General features: G+C 41.0%; 1 protein-coding gene across 3 annotated transcripts in view; it reads right to left on the bottom strand.

The window, feature by feature from the left end:
- GLRA3 (glycine receptor alpha 3) overlaps positions 1 to 21,700 on the bottom strand; it is an 80,429-nt gene that overhangs the window by 11,851 nt on the left and 46,878 nt on the right. For 2 of the 3 annotated variants that reach the window (XM_079991413.1, XM_079991414.1), the window contains exons 4-8: positions 16,725 to 16,948; positions 14,244 to 14,326; positions 7,701 to 7,838; positions 5,246 to 5,460; positions 1,155 to 1,301 (exon numbers count right to left, since the gene is read on the bottom strand). In XM_079991413.1, the coding sequence (XP_079847539.1) occupies positions 1,155 to 1,301; positions 5,246 to 5,460; positions 7,701 to 7,838; positions 14,244 to 14,326; positions 16,725 to 16,948 (807 nt within the window). The remainder of the gene's footprint in view (positions 1 to 1,154; positions 1,302 to 5,245; positions 5,461 to 7,700; positions 7,839 to 14,243; positions 14,327 to 16,724; positions 16,949 to 21,700) is intronic. The other variant, XM_079991415.1, reaches the window with a different exon arrangement.

The following is a 21,700-nucleotide window of genomic DNA, read 5'->3' on the forward strand; positions in this document are numbered from 1 at the left end:
CTTCCTTCCTTCCTTCCTTCCTTCCTTCCTTCCTTCCTTCCTTCCTAGAACGCTTCTAGCCCTCCCAGAGATGAAGTTATGGGAAGGCACCTTCTAAGCAATTTATATGAAATGAGAGTGATATGGTTACCTTACATTTTCCCTCTGGTACTGAGGAATGCTCACTGTTGTTGTTAGACGGGAACAGCACCAGTTTGTGTGTGAACACCATAATCAGGACCAGCAGGACACAGCTGACTTCCCATGGTAAACACAGAGTTGTTAGGGTGATTGTCTCTCTAATTTTGTGTTATGCCATGCTCTTTGTGGCAGACATTTTGTTTTATGCCATTCTCCCTCCACAGCAGCCATTTTGTCACAGACACCCCCAGCAAATTCAAATGTGCACACTAGTAAAAACGTGATTGGAGACCCCTGATGTAGAGAATGTGATATGGATTTGTGGTGGCCGTCTGCATCCATATATTATTTCCTGCTGCAGTTTCCAGCCCCTTCTTGTTCTCCAGAGGATCAGTTCATAGGTGTCCTTCCTTCTTATGATGCAACTATGTCCTCAGGGTCCTTGTACCCCTGCTCAGTTTCCTAACCCCTTGGCTATTTTGTGGGCTCATCTTCAACTTGCTGCACAACCCATTTTTAAAAGGTCATGATAAAAAGATAAACCCATATTGATGCTGTAAGTGTGGAATCGAACTGCTAAATACATGCAACGTCTAATTCCCTCTCTTGCCTTTCCCCAATACAAAAGTACCAAAAACAAGTCTTATGTAAGTAAGTAGATTAAACAAATGTGAATACATCTATCAAGGTCTTCCATTGAACCATAGTAGGAAATTATTTTAACACATTTCAAACCATCAGTTTCCATCGTGAAGGGGCAATCTGCTAGTATTCTCAGAGGGTGAAATTAAACTCTGTGCAGCAAGCTTCCATGAGGCTCTTGTCCCACTTAAATCCCTTTTTAATCCTTTCTCTGAAGGTTTCAGCGGGATTTGTGAATTACACAGGCCTTGTGCTGACCTTAGGCAGACAGAATGTTATCCTGTGTTAACATGTTACTTGTACAGCCACTCCTAAGACACTGTACCATTGTTACAAAGCAGACAGCCCTTTCTGCTGCCTGTATTTCTTTAACCTATGGCTGTCATATTTACCTTGTTCTTCTTCCTCTTTCGGTGGAATCTCAAAAGTTCTTTATGCTGCCTTGACACAAAGTTTACAGCTGCATATTCCAGAAGTGCCGAGAATACAAAAAGCAGGCATACAGCCATCCAGATGTCAATAGCCTTGACGTACGAGACCTATAGATAGCACAGAGTATAAGACTGCTGGTATTAGAAACACAGATGGGAAGTGCAGTGTCTCCTAATGTCAAGGAAAGAGAAATGTGTTTCCCCAAGCCCAGAGAGAAAGCTAGTTTTACGGGGGGAAAGGGCAAAGGCCAAATCTATATTTCCCATAAAAGTAACATTTCCTGAACACTTCACACTAAAAGCACTATCCTAAGATTTCCTGTGCCATTACATATAAATATATAGGGTGAAACCTACCAGCTATTGCGCTAACACAGCATTGCAAATCATTCTTCTTTCTTCTTTGGCAATCACTCGTAGCTGAGTAAGATTGTCTTCCATAAACACGGTTTTAACAGTGAGTCTGTAAGTGACTATGGAGGATGATTCTGGAGCCACACGTCCTTCCACAGTGGGGACATTGGTTTATGGGCAGGAGTTGAATACCGTGTGGATTTGCCAAGCGTGCCTTTCTCTTAGCACATTTCTCCCTAGCGTCCTGAGTTCGAATGTCTTCAAAGCCCATGACAGCTTTGGTAAAGGCTGTTTTCCAATTGGAGCGCTCGCAGGCCAGTGTTTCCCAATTGTTGGTATGGAAGGAACAAAACCTCAGCACAAATGCTCACAATCTCGCCCACTGAATATTTTTGAATCTAACAAAAATGTATTATTATTCTAGATAGGACTATGGCTTTGAGCTCCACATGTCCCCACATGGTCATATGGTTCCCATTTCCAGCTTAGATGGGTAGAGTTCCACAAATTAACTTATTTTAGGATTTAAGCTGGTGGTAAGATTCAATGATGCCGGCTGCTTTTGGAATGGACCTGCTCATTTAACAGCACTTGCCCTTCTCTTTCCGCTGCACCCACTATCCTTGAAATCTACATTGTGGGGTTGGGGAACCCACTGTGGAAGATTGGGGGGCAGGGTTGCAGGAAGAACAAGAGGAGAGTCCTATTGCATCCATTTCCACAACACTGACACATACTAAAATCAAGAGCAGAAGGGGGGCCACTAGGTGGCGCATCGGAAGATGGCTGACAATAACATCTCTCCGACCCACACGAGGTAATTTGGAGGCTATGATGGGGGTAATTAGCCTCCTTAACCCCCCAGGATTATGGGGGGGACGGCCCTTGCCTGCTGTGCCCTATACCACCCCCGAATTTGTGGGGGTGGGGGCACTAGGCACAAAGCCCTCCTGTGGGATTTTCGGCACTCCTCGATGCCGTCCCCGATTCGCGCCGCTGGTTGCAATGATCTTTAAAAGAAATAATTTGGACATGATTAATTGCACATACAGCAAGGAAAAAGGGGAGTAAATACTGCTGACAGAAGAGATCTCTGATAACAACAATAAAATACGAGAAGAACGTCAAGATACGGTAATGACTGAGGGGGGAGGGGGGGAAAAAACCTGCCTCTACCTTTTTATGTGATTTAACAAGAATCCCCCTCCCCTAATGAGTCAGAAATTAAGGACTTAAGCTGTGGATTTAAGGCTGTGTGGAGATAAACTTTCGATCCAAAGCAATGTTTCAAGATGAAGCTGGAAAGCTAAGAGTTTTGGAGTGACGCAGTCAGGAAAAAATGCCGTTCGCCATTTTGTGAGGCATTGTGGGAGCTCTTGGGTCTGGGAGGAGAAAGAGAGAAATAGAGTTGTTTACATATCGTGAATCAACTCCTCGGTGGGACTTAAGAGCGACAAATGCCAAAATTTACGATGGATAAAGTGATGTTATCTACGAAGGAGATATATGGAAACCATCTGGACTTAGTGGAGGAACGGGAAATCCACGCAGGATTATTACACTTGCTATTGGCTTAAGGAGACTAACAGAAGAGATCGTAAAGGAAAAAGAGAAATTATACGAACAAGATATGATGTGGCAACACCAAGATAAGACTGGATAGAATTATGAACTTTGTTTGGACTGATTGGGACTGATTTGGACATTAACGCAGTAATAAGAAGATGATCTGAATTCCCCTTTGGATCTTGAAGTATGGGTTCCCCCAACAAAATTTAAAAATTTGGCTTTGTAATTCGGAATTTATATGATGTGATTTAATTTGATGTGATTGGCCAGTTAATAAAAATTATTTAAAAAAAATAAATAAAATAAAATCAAGAGCAGATGAGCTCATATCAGGCATTTAGCTTTTTAAAGTTGTTTGCCTGAATAGGAAAGTGAAAATTATCTGTATTTTGTTTCTAAGATCATGCTCTTTACAAGCAGTATTTTTTTAAAAAGAAATATTTCTTAAGTACTAGTGAGAAATAGATCAGTTCTCTTTAGATATTTAATCAGATTTGATGAAAATATTCACTGTAAGCCAAAAAGGAGCTGATTCACTTTGTTAAAGCATCTATAATGCTTTAACTTCAAAATAGTGCATTCCAGCTATTCAAAACCGTCAGAACTTTAGCTTTGCATCAAAAAAGCTTTGGAGCTAGAAAGAAATATTTTAATTTTTCTCTTATGAATAGATGGGATGTAGTATATATCTAGAAGCATTTGGAACCATTTAAAGAAGCAGCAAATATTCCACTTTTAGGTGCTGAACACAGTATTTTAGCCCAGTTCCTCACCACATCCATTATGACAAAAGAAATTAAGCTACACAGCCAAGTGGACTATTTCTTTTCTTCAGAGACATTGACCAATTCTTTCTCAGAACTGAACATCTAGTAGTAAAAGTTTCAAACAGTACAACACTTCAGAGCACTTTTTAGTTTCAGTTATATTGATGTACTGTTCCGTTGAAGTCAGCATCAGGGTTTCTTCAAAGTGAAAGGAAACGGAATTTGACCTTGAAACAGTAAATCAAATAACAGAGATCTCACACTCGTGATGCTTTATGTCTGCCATCACCTTGTGAACTACAGGGAATTGTAAGACCTGTATGTACAAATCAGGGTGTTGTAACTGCCAAAAATGTGTTCAGGAGAAAAATAAATAAAGCTACTACTTACAACTATATTCACTATTTTATGGCAATGGGTATCAAGTGGCTATTGCACAAGAGAGTTGCAATACTACTTCTGAACAGCAGGTTTTGTAATCATAGATTTATTATCATACCTAGCTTAGTCATTCAAGTGCAGCTATATAGAGATTTACACATATAATTGAAATAAAGGCTGAAGTGCACTACACAAATGGTTTAGCTTTAATCCCCAAAACTTGCCCCTCTTAAAAGATCTTTCAAGGTTTATGAAGGTACACTAGCCACCCCCCATCCAGATTCTGCTGAAAACACACTTTCTCTTCAATTATAATGTTTGCAAGTATCAATAGCATGAGATACCCCATGATTTGTGAATCCACCCACACTGGATTCTTGGTGGTATCTGGAGAAAGGCCAAAACTTACAAGATGATGGGCTAAGGCAACAATGAGCATTTACAAAGATTATGACCAGGAACGGGTATTGTTTGCCTCAGGGAAGCTATTCTTGGCAGCAGCAGCATGGCAACTACAGCTTCAGCTCTAGCCCTCAGCTTGGATCTCAGCAAATCTCTGGACAGTTCCACATGTGTGGGTCTAATATAACTGCCTGTCTTAAGTACTTTCGCTTCCAAAAGTAGTTGTCACAAGAAAGCACCGTTAACTGATCCTAAGAGGTTCTGAGGGAAGGTGGCACAAAAGGAAGTAGATCAATATAAAACAAACGCCCTACTGCGCAGTAAGGAATATCTCCAATGAGAATCTACATTTCCACCACCAGCAGAGAATTTGACATAGCTGAAAATGATTAAAGCAATTAAAGGTTAATTTACAAGATGAAAATGTCCTTTGCTACTGCAGTTCTTCCATAAACTGTGCAGCACGTGTTTTAAGACTAGGAGAGCTAACACACGATATATGAAAAAAATAATAGCCCCATGTTCAAGGAGGAGGAAAACACACAGAGAGTGTTATATAAAGTCCAAGAGCTTGCATACCTTTGGCAGGGAAGCCCGTGACCCTGAACTCTGTGTTGTCATGGTGAGAACTGTTGTTATTCCTAAAGCCACTCTTGCTGGCGCTGCATCCATATTGATCCAAAATGACACCCAGGAAAGTATGACAATGAGGAGGCTGGGTATGTACATTTGAATGAGATAATAGCCCATCTGCCTTTCAAGGTGGAATCGAACTTCAATGCATGTAAACTTGCCTAGTTACAACAGAGACAAATTGTTAGCGGAATTAGCTGTGGTTTTTTTTTATCAGCGGTAAGAAATGCAACAATACAGCAATTTTTAAAAATAGCTTTCTGTTTATAACAATTGATGAAAGTGACTAATCCAGGGGTTGGCAACCTAAGGCCCATGGGCCTCCGTGTCGGAAATAGCGTTTGAGCATGCGTGCATCCGTGCATACTCCAGCCCACCGCAGTGTCTGCAGGACCAGGAACTGGCCCAAGCTGTAAAAACTTTGCCGGCCCCTGCACTAATTCATAAATTTTTCCAGGCTTTTCTTGCTCTTTTCCATTTCTATTTAGTGGGGGGAAATACATTCATATGATTCACAGTATACTTAAATCATGTTACATGCCAGAGACAAACAGCGGGTAGCCTTTCATGTCATGATTGTGAACTCCTAGAACAGGTGATACTGTTCTAGAGAGAACAGTTATGAAGAGAATGCTGGACTAGGTAGACTTTTCATCTAATCAAGAAAAGAGTTTCTTAAGACTACAGTCACAACACAACTTTGAAGGCCACTTTAACAGCCATGGCTTCCCCCAAAGAATCCTGAGAACTGTAGCTTGTTAACAGTGCTGAGAGTTGTTAGGAGACAACCCACAGAGCTACAGTTCCCAGTACCATTAAGAAACTACAGTTCCCAATAGTCTTTGAGGGAAGTCATGACTGTTAAAGTGATGTAAGAGTACTTGAATTGTGTAGTGAGGCTATGACCTAAGTCAATTGGAGTGCTTCTCATGCAAATAGGTGTTTTAACCTACAATATTACAAATGTCTTCATCATAATCTGCTTCTGCATTAAGGAATCCAGTTTGAGCTTTGTGCAAGGCCTGATGAAAACTGGAATATTAATTTGGGAAGACAGGGAGTATAAAGATCAAAAATTAAATTCATGATAAATGCAAGAGAGTGAGTGAGAAAGAGAAAGAGAAGCAAGCAAAATACCGTTGGCTGTGTGTGAGGAAAGTCGTCATGCTGTTTTCTTGGGAAACTGCTTACTTAAATCATTGTTAATAATTCTCCATTTTCCCCTCTCATCATTTTATTTAATCAAGGAACTCTTATTACAGGGATTGGCATATGGTTTGTTCCACAGGTTGATCAACAGAGGCAGAGGCATAGCTCTGCCAGCTGACACAAAGGTGATTAAATTTCTGTTTTGCTATCTACCCAGCAGCAGTCTAGCTCTACTATATTTCTGTCCAGAAGCTAAAATATAGGCTAGGGTTGTTCTGAACATTCCACCTTGCTGAACTTTTGGTGGGTTCAAAGAGGGACCATTTTTTTTTTTTTTTATGCTAGAAATAATGCTACATTACCAGGCAGCACAATTTCCAGGGACATTCCAGGGCTGGTTTGAAAGCACATGGCTTTGTAGCCACATGCCCTAGTTCTTACTTTTAAGAAAAGTTTTTTTAAAAAAATGGATGTAAAGTCCTCAGACCACCTCATAGTATTGTAAGCTTACTATGTACTCTCCAACCCCTCACATGACTTTCTTTCTCCCCTGGATATTGCCAAATTCCTTCCCTTTTATGCTTTTCTTTCAGAGTCCATGGATAATGGGTATTGATACTTAGGATGCAGGTGAAAAGATGTGGTATTATTATTATTATTATTATTATTATTATTATTAATTACCCGCCCTTCACCCTAAGGTTTCAAGGTTACAATTTTTTAAAAATAGTATGTTCCAGAATGTGTGAGACTTAGGTTCAAATCTCTGTTCAGACATGAATTTATTGGCTTCGGTTCACTGAGTCTAAAAAGATCTCTGACAGGATTGTTGGAAGACTCCAACAATCTACCTGCTTTCATTTGTGTTTCATTGCATGCCTCTTCCCCAGCTTCTTTGGCTTTCACCCAAAACCAAACCTCCATGCACTTCTGCTCCTTTGTGTCTTCCTGCTTCCCTCTTGCCTTTCTTAAGCTCCTATATGTAAAATGGGCTCATAAAACTATACTTTGGATTCTTTTTTTCCTACTTCAAAAGTCTGGTGCTGTTTTTCCTATGAGATTATGATCCCCTTGGTTGCCACTTGGTAGTGGCTGCCATAATGTTCAGCAGACAACATCCCCATCACTCTCCACAAGCCATTGCTGCTTTGTCAGCACTTGTTTTGAGTACATTGCTGAATACTCCCAATGACTAACAGGAAAGAGAAACAATGGGACTTTCAGTTGTCAACAAACTACGTGATTCTTCTACCTGTGTTGTAATGCTTGGTGCAGTAACATAAATCTTTATCTTCTTTCAAGAGAAATTGTGGCAAAGTGAGTCCATCGGCCACCTGGACAGCCCCCTTTTCTTGCCACTCAAAGATGAGATCGTTCATCGTGTATCCAACTAGGAATTAAAAACAAAGCATACAGAAGATGTTGTCATAACATAAAATTTGCTTAATCTCCAGATTCCATTATGAAGGGAAATTTTCAAATTTTGCCTGAGATTTTCCTAAATGAAGAAAAGACATTTTCTTCTTTATCATTCTTCTTATTATTAATAGTATTATTATTATCACCATCATCACCATAATCATCATCATCAGTGCAAAGTGTAGGAGGAAAAGTTTTTGACATCCTGGCTCAAATTAAGCTCAGAGTATCCCCATTAAATGTGCTGATCTATGAAATCAGTCCTTATTAATTTCATCAAAATTGACCAGATGTTCTGAAATATTCAATCTATTTGTTTGTCTTCCATGAGGTTTTCCTTTGATGCTTAGCTGGGCAGTGATGAGAAGAATGCAAAAAGGTGTAGTGTAAATGTTTCCTGTTTTAGTTTGGATTCCTGTGTTCTTTTGTGTTTGAAGTTTTTAATAACTATCTAGAAAGCAACCTTAGCTCTAAAATGGTGTTATCATGTATATAACCTTACTGCTGTGTTTCTCAGTGAACAATATCATGCAATATTACCCTATTACAAATCCACAGAAGGAGCTTACAGAGAGAGAACCACAGATGCATATATTTTATCACACCTTGTATACATTCAGATGAAAACCAGCTGTGTGTAAAACAAATTATCATTTGAAGCATGTAGATTCTAGCCAGGAGTAAAATCTCATGAGTGCAACTCATTGAACTGACAAGGAACAACTGCTATGTCAAAATGGATTTTCAGAAATGAGATTCATTCATTTAATATGTATTTTAATTATAATTATCTGCCATGGCCACTAACTCGTTCTATGTTACAATTCATTTAACTATGAAAAATGCATAGGCAATTGCTGATACAATATCTTCTTTCTACCTTTTGTCCTTTTGAAGACATGAGACAACCTGGAATTCACTTTTTCACTGCTATGTTTTAAAATCACTAAGAAAAAGATATCAGACTAGTGAAGGTTGAGATAGCATAAATTATTCTACAGGGTTGTAGCTGGGTTGAATTTGTGCTTTTCATATATACACACTATATAGCCTGCGCCAAAACTTGCATTGCACCAGCGTGTACCTAATCTGTAACAACAGACATGCCAATTTTAATAAATCTGGCATTATGGGAGCAACAAGACAGCACCCTAGGCAGATATGCCAACAAAACACATCTAAGTATTTGGGTTCCATTATCAAAAGTAAACCATTTTAGCATTATATAATAGGCACATGGAAGAGACACTTAAGGGATTTTCTCCACAGATAATACATAAATTAAGGTGAAAGCCTTGGATACTCAGATGTCATTAACTGAGCAATCCTGTAGTTCCTTGGAGGGCATCTCAGGGGCCATATGAAACATCAGATCTCACTCTCTGAGTTCAGAGAGAGCGCTACAATAGGAATGGTGGTCTGATTTAAATTCCTCCTCCCCAGTGCTGTGGAAAGATGTAAAGCCTGGCCCCAAAGTCAGGAGAGTTCCACAAAGGGATCTGTTGGGGTGGTTTGGATCGTGTGACAGAGTGGTTTAAGAAAAGCTTTCTAAACCTTGGGTTCCCAGATGTTGTTGGACTAAAGTTCCCATCATCCCTAGCTAGCAAGACCAGTGGTCAGGGATGATGAGAGTTGTAGTCCAACAACATCTGAGGACACAACGTTGAGAAAGAAGGGTTTAAGGAAATGTGCACTAGCTCAGGAGCTGGTGTAAATGAAGCATCAGGAAAATCAGGAAAAGTACACAAAACACGCCTCCACCTTCACTTTCATCCTACTGGGGGAGAGCTCAGTGGGGTGTTTGATAAGGCAGAGAAAACACCTTCAGTCTCCTCTTCTACCCCATGGTCTTATGGATGTTCACAGGAAGAAAGGTTCTTGTTCTATCCTTTCCCCTCAAAATGCATCTCTGGAAAGTTGAGGGGGTCGTGCTCCATCCCTCATGGCTCAGGAGGCCCCCTCAATTGTTCAGAGAGGCTTTGAGGACAATCATGTGCCTGTGAGGCACTATTCTTGTGTGAACTTACCTAAGGATGGAAGCTTTTAATCTCAATGTGTACTTTACACACCAAGGAGACCCCCTTTCTGTCTCTTCCATATACCTATTATACGACAGTATGTGTTGTTTTTAAAGATGTGACCTAACACTATATAAGCCTGAGATTTTACACACTTCTTGTCTATCAAAGAATAAAGAGTGGTGGCATCAGCACTATTTTTAGGGTGTCTTTCTTCGCCAGTGTGTGATCCCAAACAATCAGGAATCACAAGGAGAACATGGTGTCCTTGTATCACATAGCTGGTCAAATTCATGGTGGTGTCACAAAGGGTAGACAAAACTTTTCCACTGCTCTCTCTCTGAATTGGGCAGGGAGAATGAATATGTTTGTACACATTAAAGGTAAAGGTACCCCTGCCCGTATGGGCCAGTCTTGACAGACTCTGGGGTTGTGCGCCCATCTCACTTAAGAGGCCAGGGGCCAGCGCTGTCCGGAGACATTTCCGGGTCACGTGGCCAGCGTGACATCGCTGCTCTGGCGAGCCAGAGCCGCACACGGAAACGCCGTTTACCTTCCCACTGGTAAGCGGTCCCAATTTATCTACTTGCACCTGGAGGTGCTTTCGAACTGCTAGGTTGGCAGGCGCTGGGACCGAGCAGCGGGAGCGCACCCCGCCGCAGGGATTCGAACCACCAACCTTTCGATCGGCAAGTCCTAGACGCTGAGGCTTTAACCCACAGCGCCACCTGCGTAATGTACACATTACCCAGGCAACAATTCCCTATTTTGCCACAATGCGCTAACAGTTATATTATTTTCCAAGGCTACGGTGCAAGAATTTTGCCGGAACCAATTTCTAGTTGCACTAGGTTCTGCATGTCTGGCTGGGTCAGATGGTAGACATAATGTAATGCAATCTTTATGTGCACCCCCATTTACATTTTGCAACAATGGGAAGTTAGTTAGGATTGGTGAAAGGAATTCTACCGAATAGGAGAGAGATGTTATGTGAGATCAGACTAACACTTCATGCATTAAGTTTGTACTGCAATAAATATATTACAGCACATTCCATGATCACATTCAGTTCAATGGGATTGCATTTTAAAGTGCCACATGACTATTTTCTGCTTTTGCTATAACATTGTCCCATACATGACAATGTCAATGAGAAAGCTATGTATCTTTTTACATGGCTATTTAGTTCATTTTAATTTATAATATCAAAATTTATAAGTGATCTTCATGGACAACTAGGAGACAACATAACATACTAAAGTATGAGTGCATCATTGGCTATAGTTTAGAAATTATTGGAACAGCCTGCCAAAACAGTGAGACTTTGGACTGATCCTGTGAGCAGTTGGCAGTCCCCCGTTCTTTCCCAATTCAGTAATATTAGCACTTTAGACTGCTTTGTTGATAAGAGTGTCAAACTTATTTCATTTCATTGCAATCATGAGCTGACCCAAGACATAGAAATATATTAGGAGAACTCTGTGTTAATGCACCAGAAATGACATCATTATCAAATACAGTTTGTGCACCAGAGGGCAGAAAGTCACTGTGCTTGCCTCAGTGGGGAAGAGTGGGATTGTGAAGAGATGGGAGCAGACAAGCAGACCATGGTGTGTTCAAACAGCCTTTCAGAAGCTGCCAAGCAAGCTACATTTTTGTAATTCTACATGCTTGATACAGGGTAGAACCAATAGGGATATGATTAACAGTCAGTATGATAGGACAGACTTGGATAATAAGCTTGTAGCATGATGCCTACATAGCAAAAATATCACCCATGGGCATCAAAGTCTTATTTCTCCAGCCTATCTTCTATGATTGCCATATTTTGAAGAGCAAAAAAGAGGGCACTCTGACGACTCTGATTTTAAATACCCCTACTATATTTAGCCTATAGAAGTTGCTGAGGGGGCGGGGAGGAGAAGAGAAGAGGAAAGCAAGTTTTCAACCACCAGTTATGTCTATGTCTCATCCAAAATGTATAGACAGAGACATTTTGGCAAATTTGAAAAATCCACTCAGAAGAAATTTAACCCCTGAAAAAGCAGTGTCCTGGAAAAAGAGGCACATATTACCCTACTTATCCCTAAGCTTTGACTATGTGCCATCTGCAGCCCAGTCATCCTGGATGAGAAACAAGCCCTCTTCAGGCATTGTCTGCACACAATCCAATTCCTGTGGAGGAAGGCAGTGGAGATGCATCCACTTGTCCTGCTGCCATCATCACATCCTTGTGGCCTGCTCCTCCATTGCCCACATGTTGGGGTAGTGTCTGAAGAGTGGCGCCTATTCTATATGTGACAGAGGTTCTAAAGCACAGGGAGACAAGCAGGCTCTTTCTTCGGATATCCTACCCGGCAACATGTAGCCACCAGGAGTATTGGATCTGTGGAAATGCTAAGGAGATAGTGGGAGCAGGAGACACAGCTCCATGCTCTTCCTCCATGTGATTATGGTCCATGAATAACCATAGTTTAGTGGTCCCGGGCCCTAAGGAAGTCAGACTATCCTCCACCAGGGCCAGGACCTTTTCAGTGATGGCTCTGACCTGGTGGAATGCTCTGTCCCATGAGACTAGGGCCCTTCAGGATTTAACCTCCTTCCGCCAAGCCTGTAAGACAGAGCTATTCCGCCTGGCCTTTAATTTGGATCCAGCCTGATCTTTTATTTCCCTTCTCTTCCCTCCCCCTCCCCTTTTATGAAGATTACCCGCTCCAAGACCCCACAGCTAATTCTCCCCTGGCTTCCTCGCTGGCCCAAGTAGGACTAATTCAGCCAGCTAGCCCTGGTGACTATCTAATGCTTATTAGATGGATTTCCTCCAAATTGATTTCTGAACTTTGAATACTATTGTTATTCATGTTTTTATACTGTATTTTATACTGCTTTTACAATTAAGTGTTTTAAATTTGTTGTTAGCTGCCCTGAGCCCGGTTTTCTGAACCAGGAAGGGCGGGGTATAAATAAAAATTTATTATTAATTTATTATTATGATCATATGGAGGAAAAGACCTTAAACTATGGTGAGGGGCTTTACTAGGGAAACTGGTGACCTATATGTGTCCCACAAAGCCTAGTCTAGTCTACATGTTGATAACTAATACAAGTGGTGGGCTCTGTGGCCTTAAAACAGAAAAAAGGAAAACTGGAAGAAATCTTTAATTTTATTTTTCAGTGTTACTTTTCCATTCTGCAGAATGACCAGCATTTATTGCTGGATGCCATCCCCATCTCTTAGTTTTGTCATATACACAAAAGTGCCCTCAACACAATGGAAGGCTCCATAGTGTTTTTGTATAGGAAGCTTTTGTTCACAAAGATCTCGATTGGTTTAGACATTTTGCCTTATAGTTCTCTGAGCTGAAGTGACTTATTTGAGTTCTGTTCTCATTATTTTTTTACAAATTACTATTTAGGGCACATGTTCCAGAGAAGCTTTGCTTTGCTGACTGAATCTGAGTGGATCTCTAGGAATCCCGCTGTGGTTCAAAAATATCAAAATGTTGACTGCAGTGATTTTACTACTTTTCTGCAAAGCAACCCAATAACATGCCTTTAGCAGGCCCAAATCCACAAGGCTCTACTTGAAGAGTAGAATTCTAGGAACTAGATATATCAAACATGCTTTTCAGTGGGACCCAAGTTCCACTGAGAAAAACAAGTGGATACTATGGTTTAACATTCCAGCCCGCTTATTCTAGTCTGACTAGAGGACGATCACTACTATTAATATAAATCTCACATACATACAATATATATCACCCAATAATTGCCATTTTCTGCTGCCCTATATCAGGACCATTACAGGTAACTACCAGTAGCAGGGCAGTTTGGTTATGACATAGAAAATGTGAAAGAGAAGGCATCAGTGACTGTGTTTCCACTCTCCAAAATTAGGGGTATCATTCAAAGAGATTGGGGAGATGAGTATATTCTTCATGGAGAAACGTGTATTCTGATCCCGAAACAAGGGGATCATTATAATTATTTAGAATTGATTTTTAGCATAATTCACAAACTTTGGCCACTATACTGCTGCTCATTCAATCAGACTTCCCTTTTCTCTCTTCCCCTGCAACCCCTCATGCTCCCCAAATTAGCTTTGAAGGGTCCTACAAGCAGAAGGAGAGGAAGGTCTGATTGTGCAGAGGGAAGTCCATTTCACTTCTGCATGGATACCATTGGATTTCACCCATTACTGCCTATAATATTTGATCCATATAACATCAACATGAAACGTGATGCATTTGAAGAAGGCAGCTTTTGCCTGTGAAAGCTTATGCTGCAATACTTAAGTTGCCTTCAAGGTGCCACAGGACTATGTGCTATGAACATGAGAATACTATGTTCACACTTACAGCTTTCCAGCTGCATGATACATGTTTGGACATCCATTGGGAAATTTTTGAGGTCCATTGGGCAGGAGAGTATTAAAGTCAATCTGAAAGAATACAGAAGAACTATTATAAAGCGAATGTTGGCCAACACACATTGTCTCATATTCAAAATTACTACACACACATCCATTATGCAATAAAGAACAAGTGTCTTGGAAAGCAGGCAGGTGTACAAATCATTTAGGCATTTGGAAAATAATATGAAGTCAGTATGCTTAATTTGTGGGGGGAAATTAGGTTTTCAATTCTACCTTACTTGGAAGTAAACCCCATGAAAATAAATGGAGCTTACCCCTGAGTAAACAAGTTTTTCACCACAGCATTTTCTAAATACAATTCCTGCCCTGATCGAATTGTATTAGCCTAGACCCTAATCCTGCAAGTCCGTATTAGTTGTTTGTGATATTACAACCAACAGCAATTTAAGTCTTTCAAATAAAAGCCCTCTGAGCCTGCTGGAAGAAACCTTCTGTTTCCTACAAGGAAAGCTGATCCTTTATGATTTCAGTGAAAGTGTTGCACTGGTATCCTCTGTCTACAGGTGCCAGAAAGGTAGAATGAGTTAATGGAAGAATCCCCTAACAAGAGTGCAAATGAAGGACCTTTGGGAAACAACATTCACAGAGTTGTTTTTTGTTTCCCCCCCGGGGAGGAACTATCTAAGAAGGGGTGAAATATAAACAATGTTACACTTTGCACAATGTTGTACAATGATCTACACATAGATTTCTCAAAGGATGAAAAGAGTAGCGCCAGAACTGGCTCTGTGTGTGTCTCCCATTTCATAAAGGCAACAGGGAAAAGTCATTTTGTGTCTGAGACCTGACCAAGGGGCAGCTATTACTGGGTGGTTAACTTTCTGGATCATGGTCAGAACTTGGGTCCAAGTCAGGTCTTGAACCAAGAACCTGAGAAACATCCAGCAGAGATTTCAAACCCAGGTTTGATGGTTACTTCAGTTCCAATTAACTTTATCAGTTTAATAGATTGTATGCTGCTGCTACATGATTGTGGTCATGGAGGGGAAAAAGGCAATTCTGCACAGCTCTTATTTATTTGACTTCACTTTAAATGTTTTCATAAAGGTAAAGGGACCCCTGACCATTAGGTCCAGTCGTGGCCGACTCTGGGGTTGCGGCGCTCATCTCGCTTTATTGGCCAAGGGAGCCGGCGTACAGCTTCCAGGTCATGTGGCCAGCATGACTAAGCCACTTCTGGTGAACCAGAGCAGCACTTCTGGTGACGTGATTTCGAACTGCTAGGTTGGCAGGAGCAGGGACCAAGTAACGGGAGCTCACCCCGTCACGGGGATTCGAACTGCCAAGCTTCTGATCGGCAAGTCCTAGGCTCTGTGGTTTAACCCACAGCGTCACCTGCGTTAAAACTACTATTATCTGCTGTATATGCTTAACTGAGTCATCAACACACCCCAATTGGTGGGAAAGACTTCTTTTTAACACACATTGCATACTTACACTATGGACTTCACTAACACTAGATAGCCACCAGGTTAGATGGTTTTAAAAGATTATACAACTTCATGAAGACAAAGCTATAAACAGCTACTAGTAACGTGCTACCTCCTGGATCAGAGGCAGCATGCCTGTGAGTATCAGTCACCAATATCAGGCAACAGTAGGAGAAAATATTGCCCCCATGTCCTGCCTGCAGCCTTCCTATAGGTATCTGGTTGGTCACTGCAGAAGCTGGATGCTGGACCGTTTAAGATTTGGCCTGATCCTGCAGGGCTTTTCTTACATCGTGTTTTTTGTTCTTATTTTGGTAACTGCTGATCTATTGTGGTCAACAATATATGAGAAATTAAATATTACAAATCTCTAGACATCTAGAAGTGAATAATCACTGAACTGTTTCTGAAGTAAGGAATTCAGAGTAGACATTTATCTAAGACTTCCATTCAACAGTATTACTTTACCAGAGAAAAGACTCGCCCCTAAAAAAGAGACACAACTCTTATTAGCACAACACTTTCCTCCCACATCTAAGCTTTTTGTTGTTGTTTAGTCGTTTAGTCGTGTCTGACTCTTCGTGACCCCATGGACCAGAGCACACCAGGCACTCCAATCTAAGCTTTAGTTTGTTAATAGAAGGCTAGAACCAGTAAATAAAACTAAAAATAATGGGTTGTGTTTTTTTTTGCTTTCAGAAGAAAATTCAGCAGTGAGACCTCTGTGTGCAATTGAAAGAAATGGCCTCTACATGGAACCATGGCATTTTAAACAGCCTCCAGTTATTTCACCAATTGAATTACATATGGATGACTTAGAGAAATCAGCCTATGTCCTTGTATCTATGTATGTGAACAATCCACAACAAGGGAATGCAGTGACTGTTTTCATTAAGGGAATGTGTACCGCATCCAAACTAAATCATAACCTCATTGCTTCCATATCACATCAGAGCCTTTTATTTGCAATTTACCTGATGGAATAGAGAACATTTCCATTTTTAAAAATCCGTAGCAATTTGTTGTCTGTTGTTACTTCATGAAAATTGGCGCCTTTTTCATTGGCAAAGAACAAGTCAGGTTTCCAAATAGAGTCCAACATGGATGGGTCCAAATCTAGAGAGTCATCTGGATATTCACTATAAGCAAGACGGGGGTCATTCCAGTTCTGACGGAGAAAGATGTTCACACGATAATCCTAAAGTAAAACCAAAAGTATTTAGTGTTTTTAGCTCCTACCTTTCATTTGGTTGAATAATATGGAATTTACTAGCTGTATCCTTCAAATAAACTCCCTGGAGTCCTTGATTATATTACTCATCCCTGGCTTCAACCTTATACTGTTTAGTCACTGAACATAATACTGTATTAAAACCTAAATTGCATTACAAATATTAATCCATCAATTTGGAAAGAAATGGTCACAGTCCTGAAACACTAATTATTTACAGAGAATAAAGCTTAAATGATTCAAACATGTATTATTTTGTACAATCAAAGAGCAGATTTATATTTGCAGAGGTAATTTGCTTTCCTGTAAGAGGATTATTATATAATAATTCAGTTTCTTCTGTTCTCAATTAGTATTAATGGACAAGAAATAAGCCTGACCTTATATAAGCCTAACAGAACACGCGAGTGAAGTACTTTCCCAAAACTCTGGAGAGATATTTGGGGGACTACAATATCCTGTTGTATGGCATGCCACTGACATTCTTCAATGAACTCAGCAGCTTCAGGTGTGGAGCAAAGAAGAGAGAAGGCAAATCCTCCTGGATAAGGAGTTGCCTCCTTTGTTCCTAAGGTTTTTTCAAATGGCTGCTAGGGCCAGTGCAGTGTAGTAATAAGAATGTGTCATCTGACAGAGGACTTACATCACTCCTGAGCTATGAAACTCACCGTTGTTTCTTATTTCATATATCAAGTTTTTCAAAAGGGAATGAATATGTCTCAAAATATAACAAAACAATGTGCAAATGATAAACATATAATATCCAAGAGTGATGCAAATGTATATTGGGAGCTTGTAGTGTAATACATTATGAGGACTGGGATAGCTGATAGTAACTGTGAATGAACAGGAACAAATGCAACAGTTGGAGATGTGAGTGTCGAGGGTGAATCCGTTGCGGGGAAAGCTGGATAGTGAAATATATAATATAGCCCTCCTGGTGGTAAAACAAGTAGATTATTTGTGCATTCGTCTCTAGCCAGTAGAAATATATATGAATCTGGAATAAATGGGGGGAGGGCATATAGTGGAAAAATTATGAAGTGCAAGGATCTTTACCCCAGTTATTACCGTATTTTTCGCTCTATAACATGCACTCGACCATAACATGCACATAGTTTTTAGAGGAGGAAAATCCGTAGGCATGCCACCTGTAGGCATTCCCTCCATAACACGCACAGACATTTCCCCTTACTTTTTAGGAGGAAAAAAGTGAGTGTTATGGTGCAAAAAATACGGTATGTTTTAGACATTAATTTCCACTCTTTCTTTTCCATTTCCATTTTCCATTTCCCCTTTTCAAAAAAGGGAAAGTCCAACATTTATATGACAATTATATTTACTAATAGTTTACAGTGCATGTTCACCTGATACATTTTGACAGCTTTCTAACTTTAGGAACAACTCAGTGAGCCATCAAGGCAGAATCAAAACCCCTCCGGAAATTTTGCACTTTCTCTAATAAAGCCTATGAGAGTGCCCTCAAATTTGGGAGTTTAGAGACTGCTGTTCTGCTGGGGTAGCATACATGCTCAGTGACATTATTCTTCCCATACATCTTTTATTCCTTTAGACTAGAAGTGAGAACACCTTTTTTAAAAAAAACAAATCTCTTGATAGTAAAATCCTTTACGTGGAATAGTTGTCGTAAGTGTGTGATGAAGAGACTGAAAGCTGGCATCGCTGTCAGTAGTGTGAGTCACAATAGTGCTGCTAATTTCATCAAGGTCATGCAATCAAAAGAACTGGGCACATTTCAAGGGAACAACAGGCTTGCACAAAACAATTGCTTTTCCTGCTGCACCAGCCCTTAAAGGAACCACCTTTCCTTGTCACCCTCCTTTTGCTTCATTTCAATATTTTCTTCTTCTTTGCTTAAAACACAAACACAAAAGCACCTTTAGCTGCTTGAACGAAATCTCCAGCGTCCCCTGACCTTCTAATTTCATTACCGTTTGCTCAAACTTGGATGAGCACACTGGGTGCATGTGCCAACACCCCCAAGCAGCTTTAGCATCTAATCTTTTTAAACCTCACATGGTAGAACTGCATTCTATAATTAAAAATACAATGAATGATTTGCAGTTAATTTGGATTGCATGCTTTACATGCTTACAACACAGAGATGTTTTAAAAAATCACAAAATGTTGTTTGACTAGGGCAAAGGATGAATGCAGCCTCGTTTCCTCAAACTGCAGACTCTTACAGAGCGTCCCTCCCAGGAATTGCATGCTCTGTGCCACAAGGTTAGCTTACCAGAGGAGGGAGCTGATAACCTCTTCTCTGCTGTACTTTGATGCAAATGTAGCAGATTGAAATAGGGTAGTATTGTAGGAGTTAGGTGCAGAGCTGAGCTGAAACAGTGTCTTTGGTTTTGTTTTCAGTTTCATTACAGTGGTACCTCGGGTTACATATGCTTCAGGTTAAAGGCTCCGCTAACCCAGAAATAGTACTTCGGGTTAACAACTTTGCTTCAGGATAAGAACAGAAATCAGGTTCTGGCAGCGTGGCGGCAGCAGGAGGCCCCATTAGCTAAAGTGGTGCTTCAGGTTAAGAACAGTTTCAGGTTAAGAATGGACCTCCGGAAAGAATTAAGTACTTAACCTGAGGTACCACTGTATTGCCAAAAAGCACTTCCGTTTTTCAGTGCATTTTCCACGGCTTCCTGAAATTTCATTTATTTTTCAGTTAAACTCTGCACATTAAACCTCAGACACAGCTGTAAAAACCCTCAAAGGATGTTTGTTTAAGACTCTGTGGTAGTGTTCAGGCCCTGAGCTAGCTCAGGGATGGATGAATCAGCTTGTTTCCTTACTGTGCTCAGTCATAATTCTGTTCCACCCTGTTTCCACATTAATCTGTGATCTGCATGCATATTTGCATAGTATTTCAAAGACACATTTCTTCTCCAGATAAGCATTTCATTTCTAAAGCTAGGATTTCTCAAAATATATATTTTGAAATGCACTTTAAAAAAGAAGACAATAAACGTGTCGCCGCAGAGCAAATCTGATAGACAGCTATGTTCTGATCGACAGATTACTCCAAGAGGTCCAGATCAGGTCAGTTCATATCAGGATTCACCAGAATAGATTCCTCCTGCATCCTTTGCTCATCATGCATAGCTCAGGTGAGCTCCAGAGCTTTTGAAGCAAATGAACTGTGCAGACAGGCATGTTGGAAGCTCTCAGACAGAACAGAAATGCTGTGACAACTAATCCCTAATCTTGTGTAACCAAGCCCAAGGAAGCTCCTCACCCAAAATTGCTCTTGTAACTCTTCTTTGCTATGTAGGGCTGCCAAATATTTAATCAGCTCCTACTACTTTGTTTATAAAGCAACATCATCTGCAGGCAGGTGATAATATTTATCTCCATGCTGTGAAAAGCAGCTTCACTTATTGATTTTTTTCGGAGTAGCTCAAACTGCTGGTCAGACTGTTTAGCTTTGATCTGGTCAATTGGCAATGCTGGGAGGGTGTTTTTTTTTGGGGGGGGGTCTTTTCCGCTTCTTTGCCCACCAGCCATTTAACCAACTCTACAGCTGCCACCATACAATGCTCAGAAGGTGATGGAATGGGAAATAAGGTAAGATCAGAACAAAAAGAATTTTGTCTCACTCATATAAATAGTAGGTAGACAGTCATCAATACCTTTTTAGATTATCTTGAATCTTTGCTGTCTACAGAATTAACGATTGGAGAAACAAGTCTCTTTTCAGATGGTGAAAGAATTTATTTGACAGACAGGCTCAATAATGAACCATGTACCTAAAGGTGTGATTACTGACTGTGACAGCAGGCGTATGGATTTTTAAAAATGTAATCCCTGTGTTTATCATCAGTGCTACTGCAAACCAGTCACCAGGGAAGTGAACTGTGGCAAACAATTTGCTAAAGGCCTGCTTGGTAAAACACGCAGACTTTTTGCTATTTTCTACGTACCATCAGTAAGCTACCAAAAAAAAAAAAAAATAAAATAAATGGCGAGCCTGATCCTATGCATATTTACTGACTGTGTTCAGTGGGCAAAGAACAACAGCACTGGCGTATGATATTGTTGTATCCTTTGTGTTTCTCTTGACTCATCTAACACTTTACAGATAGAATTCAAAAGTGACTAAAACTATGGAATGCACTTGCTGATACATTGTAAATGGTTCTAAAGTTAAAGGGACCCCTGACTATTAGGTCCAGTGGCAGACAACTCTGGGGTTGCGGCGCTCATCTTGCTTTACTGGCCGATGGAGCCGGCATACAGCTTCCGGGTCATGTGGCCAGCATGACTAAGCTGCTTCTGGCGAACCAGAGCAGCACACGGAAACGCTGTTTCCCACCCCCCAGAGCGGTACCTATTTATCTACTTGCACTTTGAGGTGCTTTCGAACTGCTAGGTTGGCAGGAGCAGGGACCAAGCAACGGGAACTCACCCCATTGCGGGGATCCGAACTGCCGACCTTCTGATCGGCAAGTCCTAGGCTCTGTGGTTTAACCGACCCCTCCCACTCTCCAGGCTTCAGGAAGCTATCAGCAAGCCTGGGGAGCCGGTGGGAGTTCCCGCAGGGCTCCCCAGGCTGCGGATAGCAGCCTGCCGCCCGGCGCGCAAGGTGCCCTGAAGCGGAGCGCCCCGCGTGCCAGGCAGACATCTGCAGCCTGGGGAGCCCTGCGGGAGTTTCCGCAGGGCTCCCTAGGCTGCGGATAGCAGCCTGCTGCACGGAGC

This window comes from Podarcis cretensis, assembly GCF_951804945.1.
Source record: "Podarcis cretensis genome assembly, chromosome: 9".
Taxonomy (NCBI): domain Eukaryota; kingdom Metazoa; phylum Chordata; class Lepidosauria; order Squamata; family Lacertidae; genus Podarcis; species Podarcis cretensis.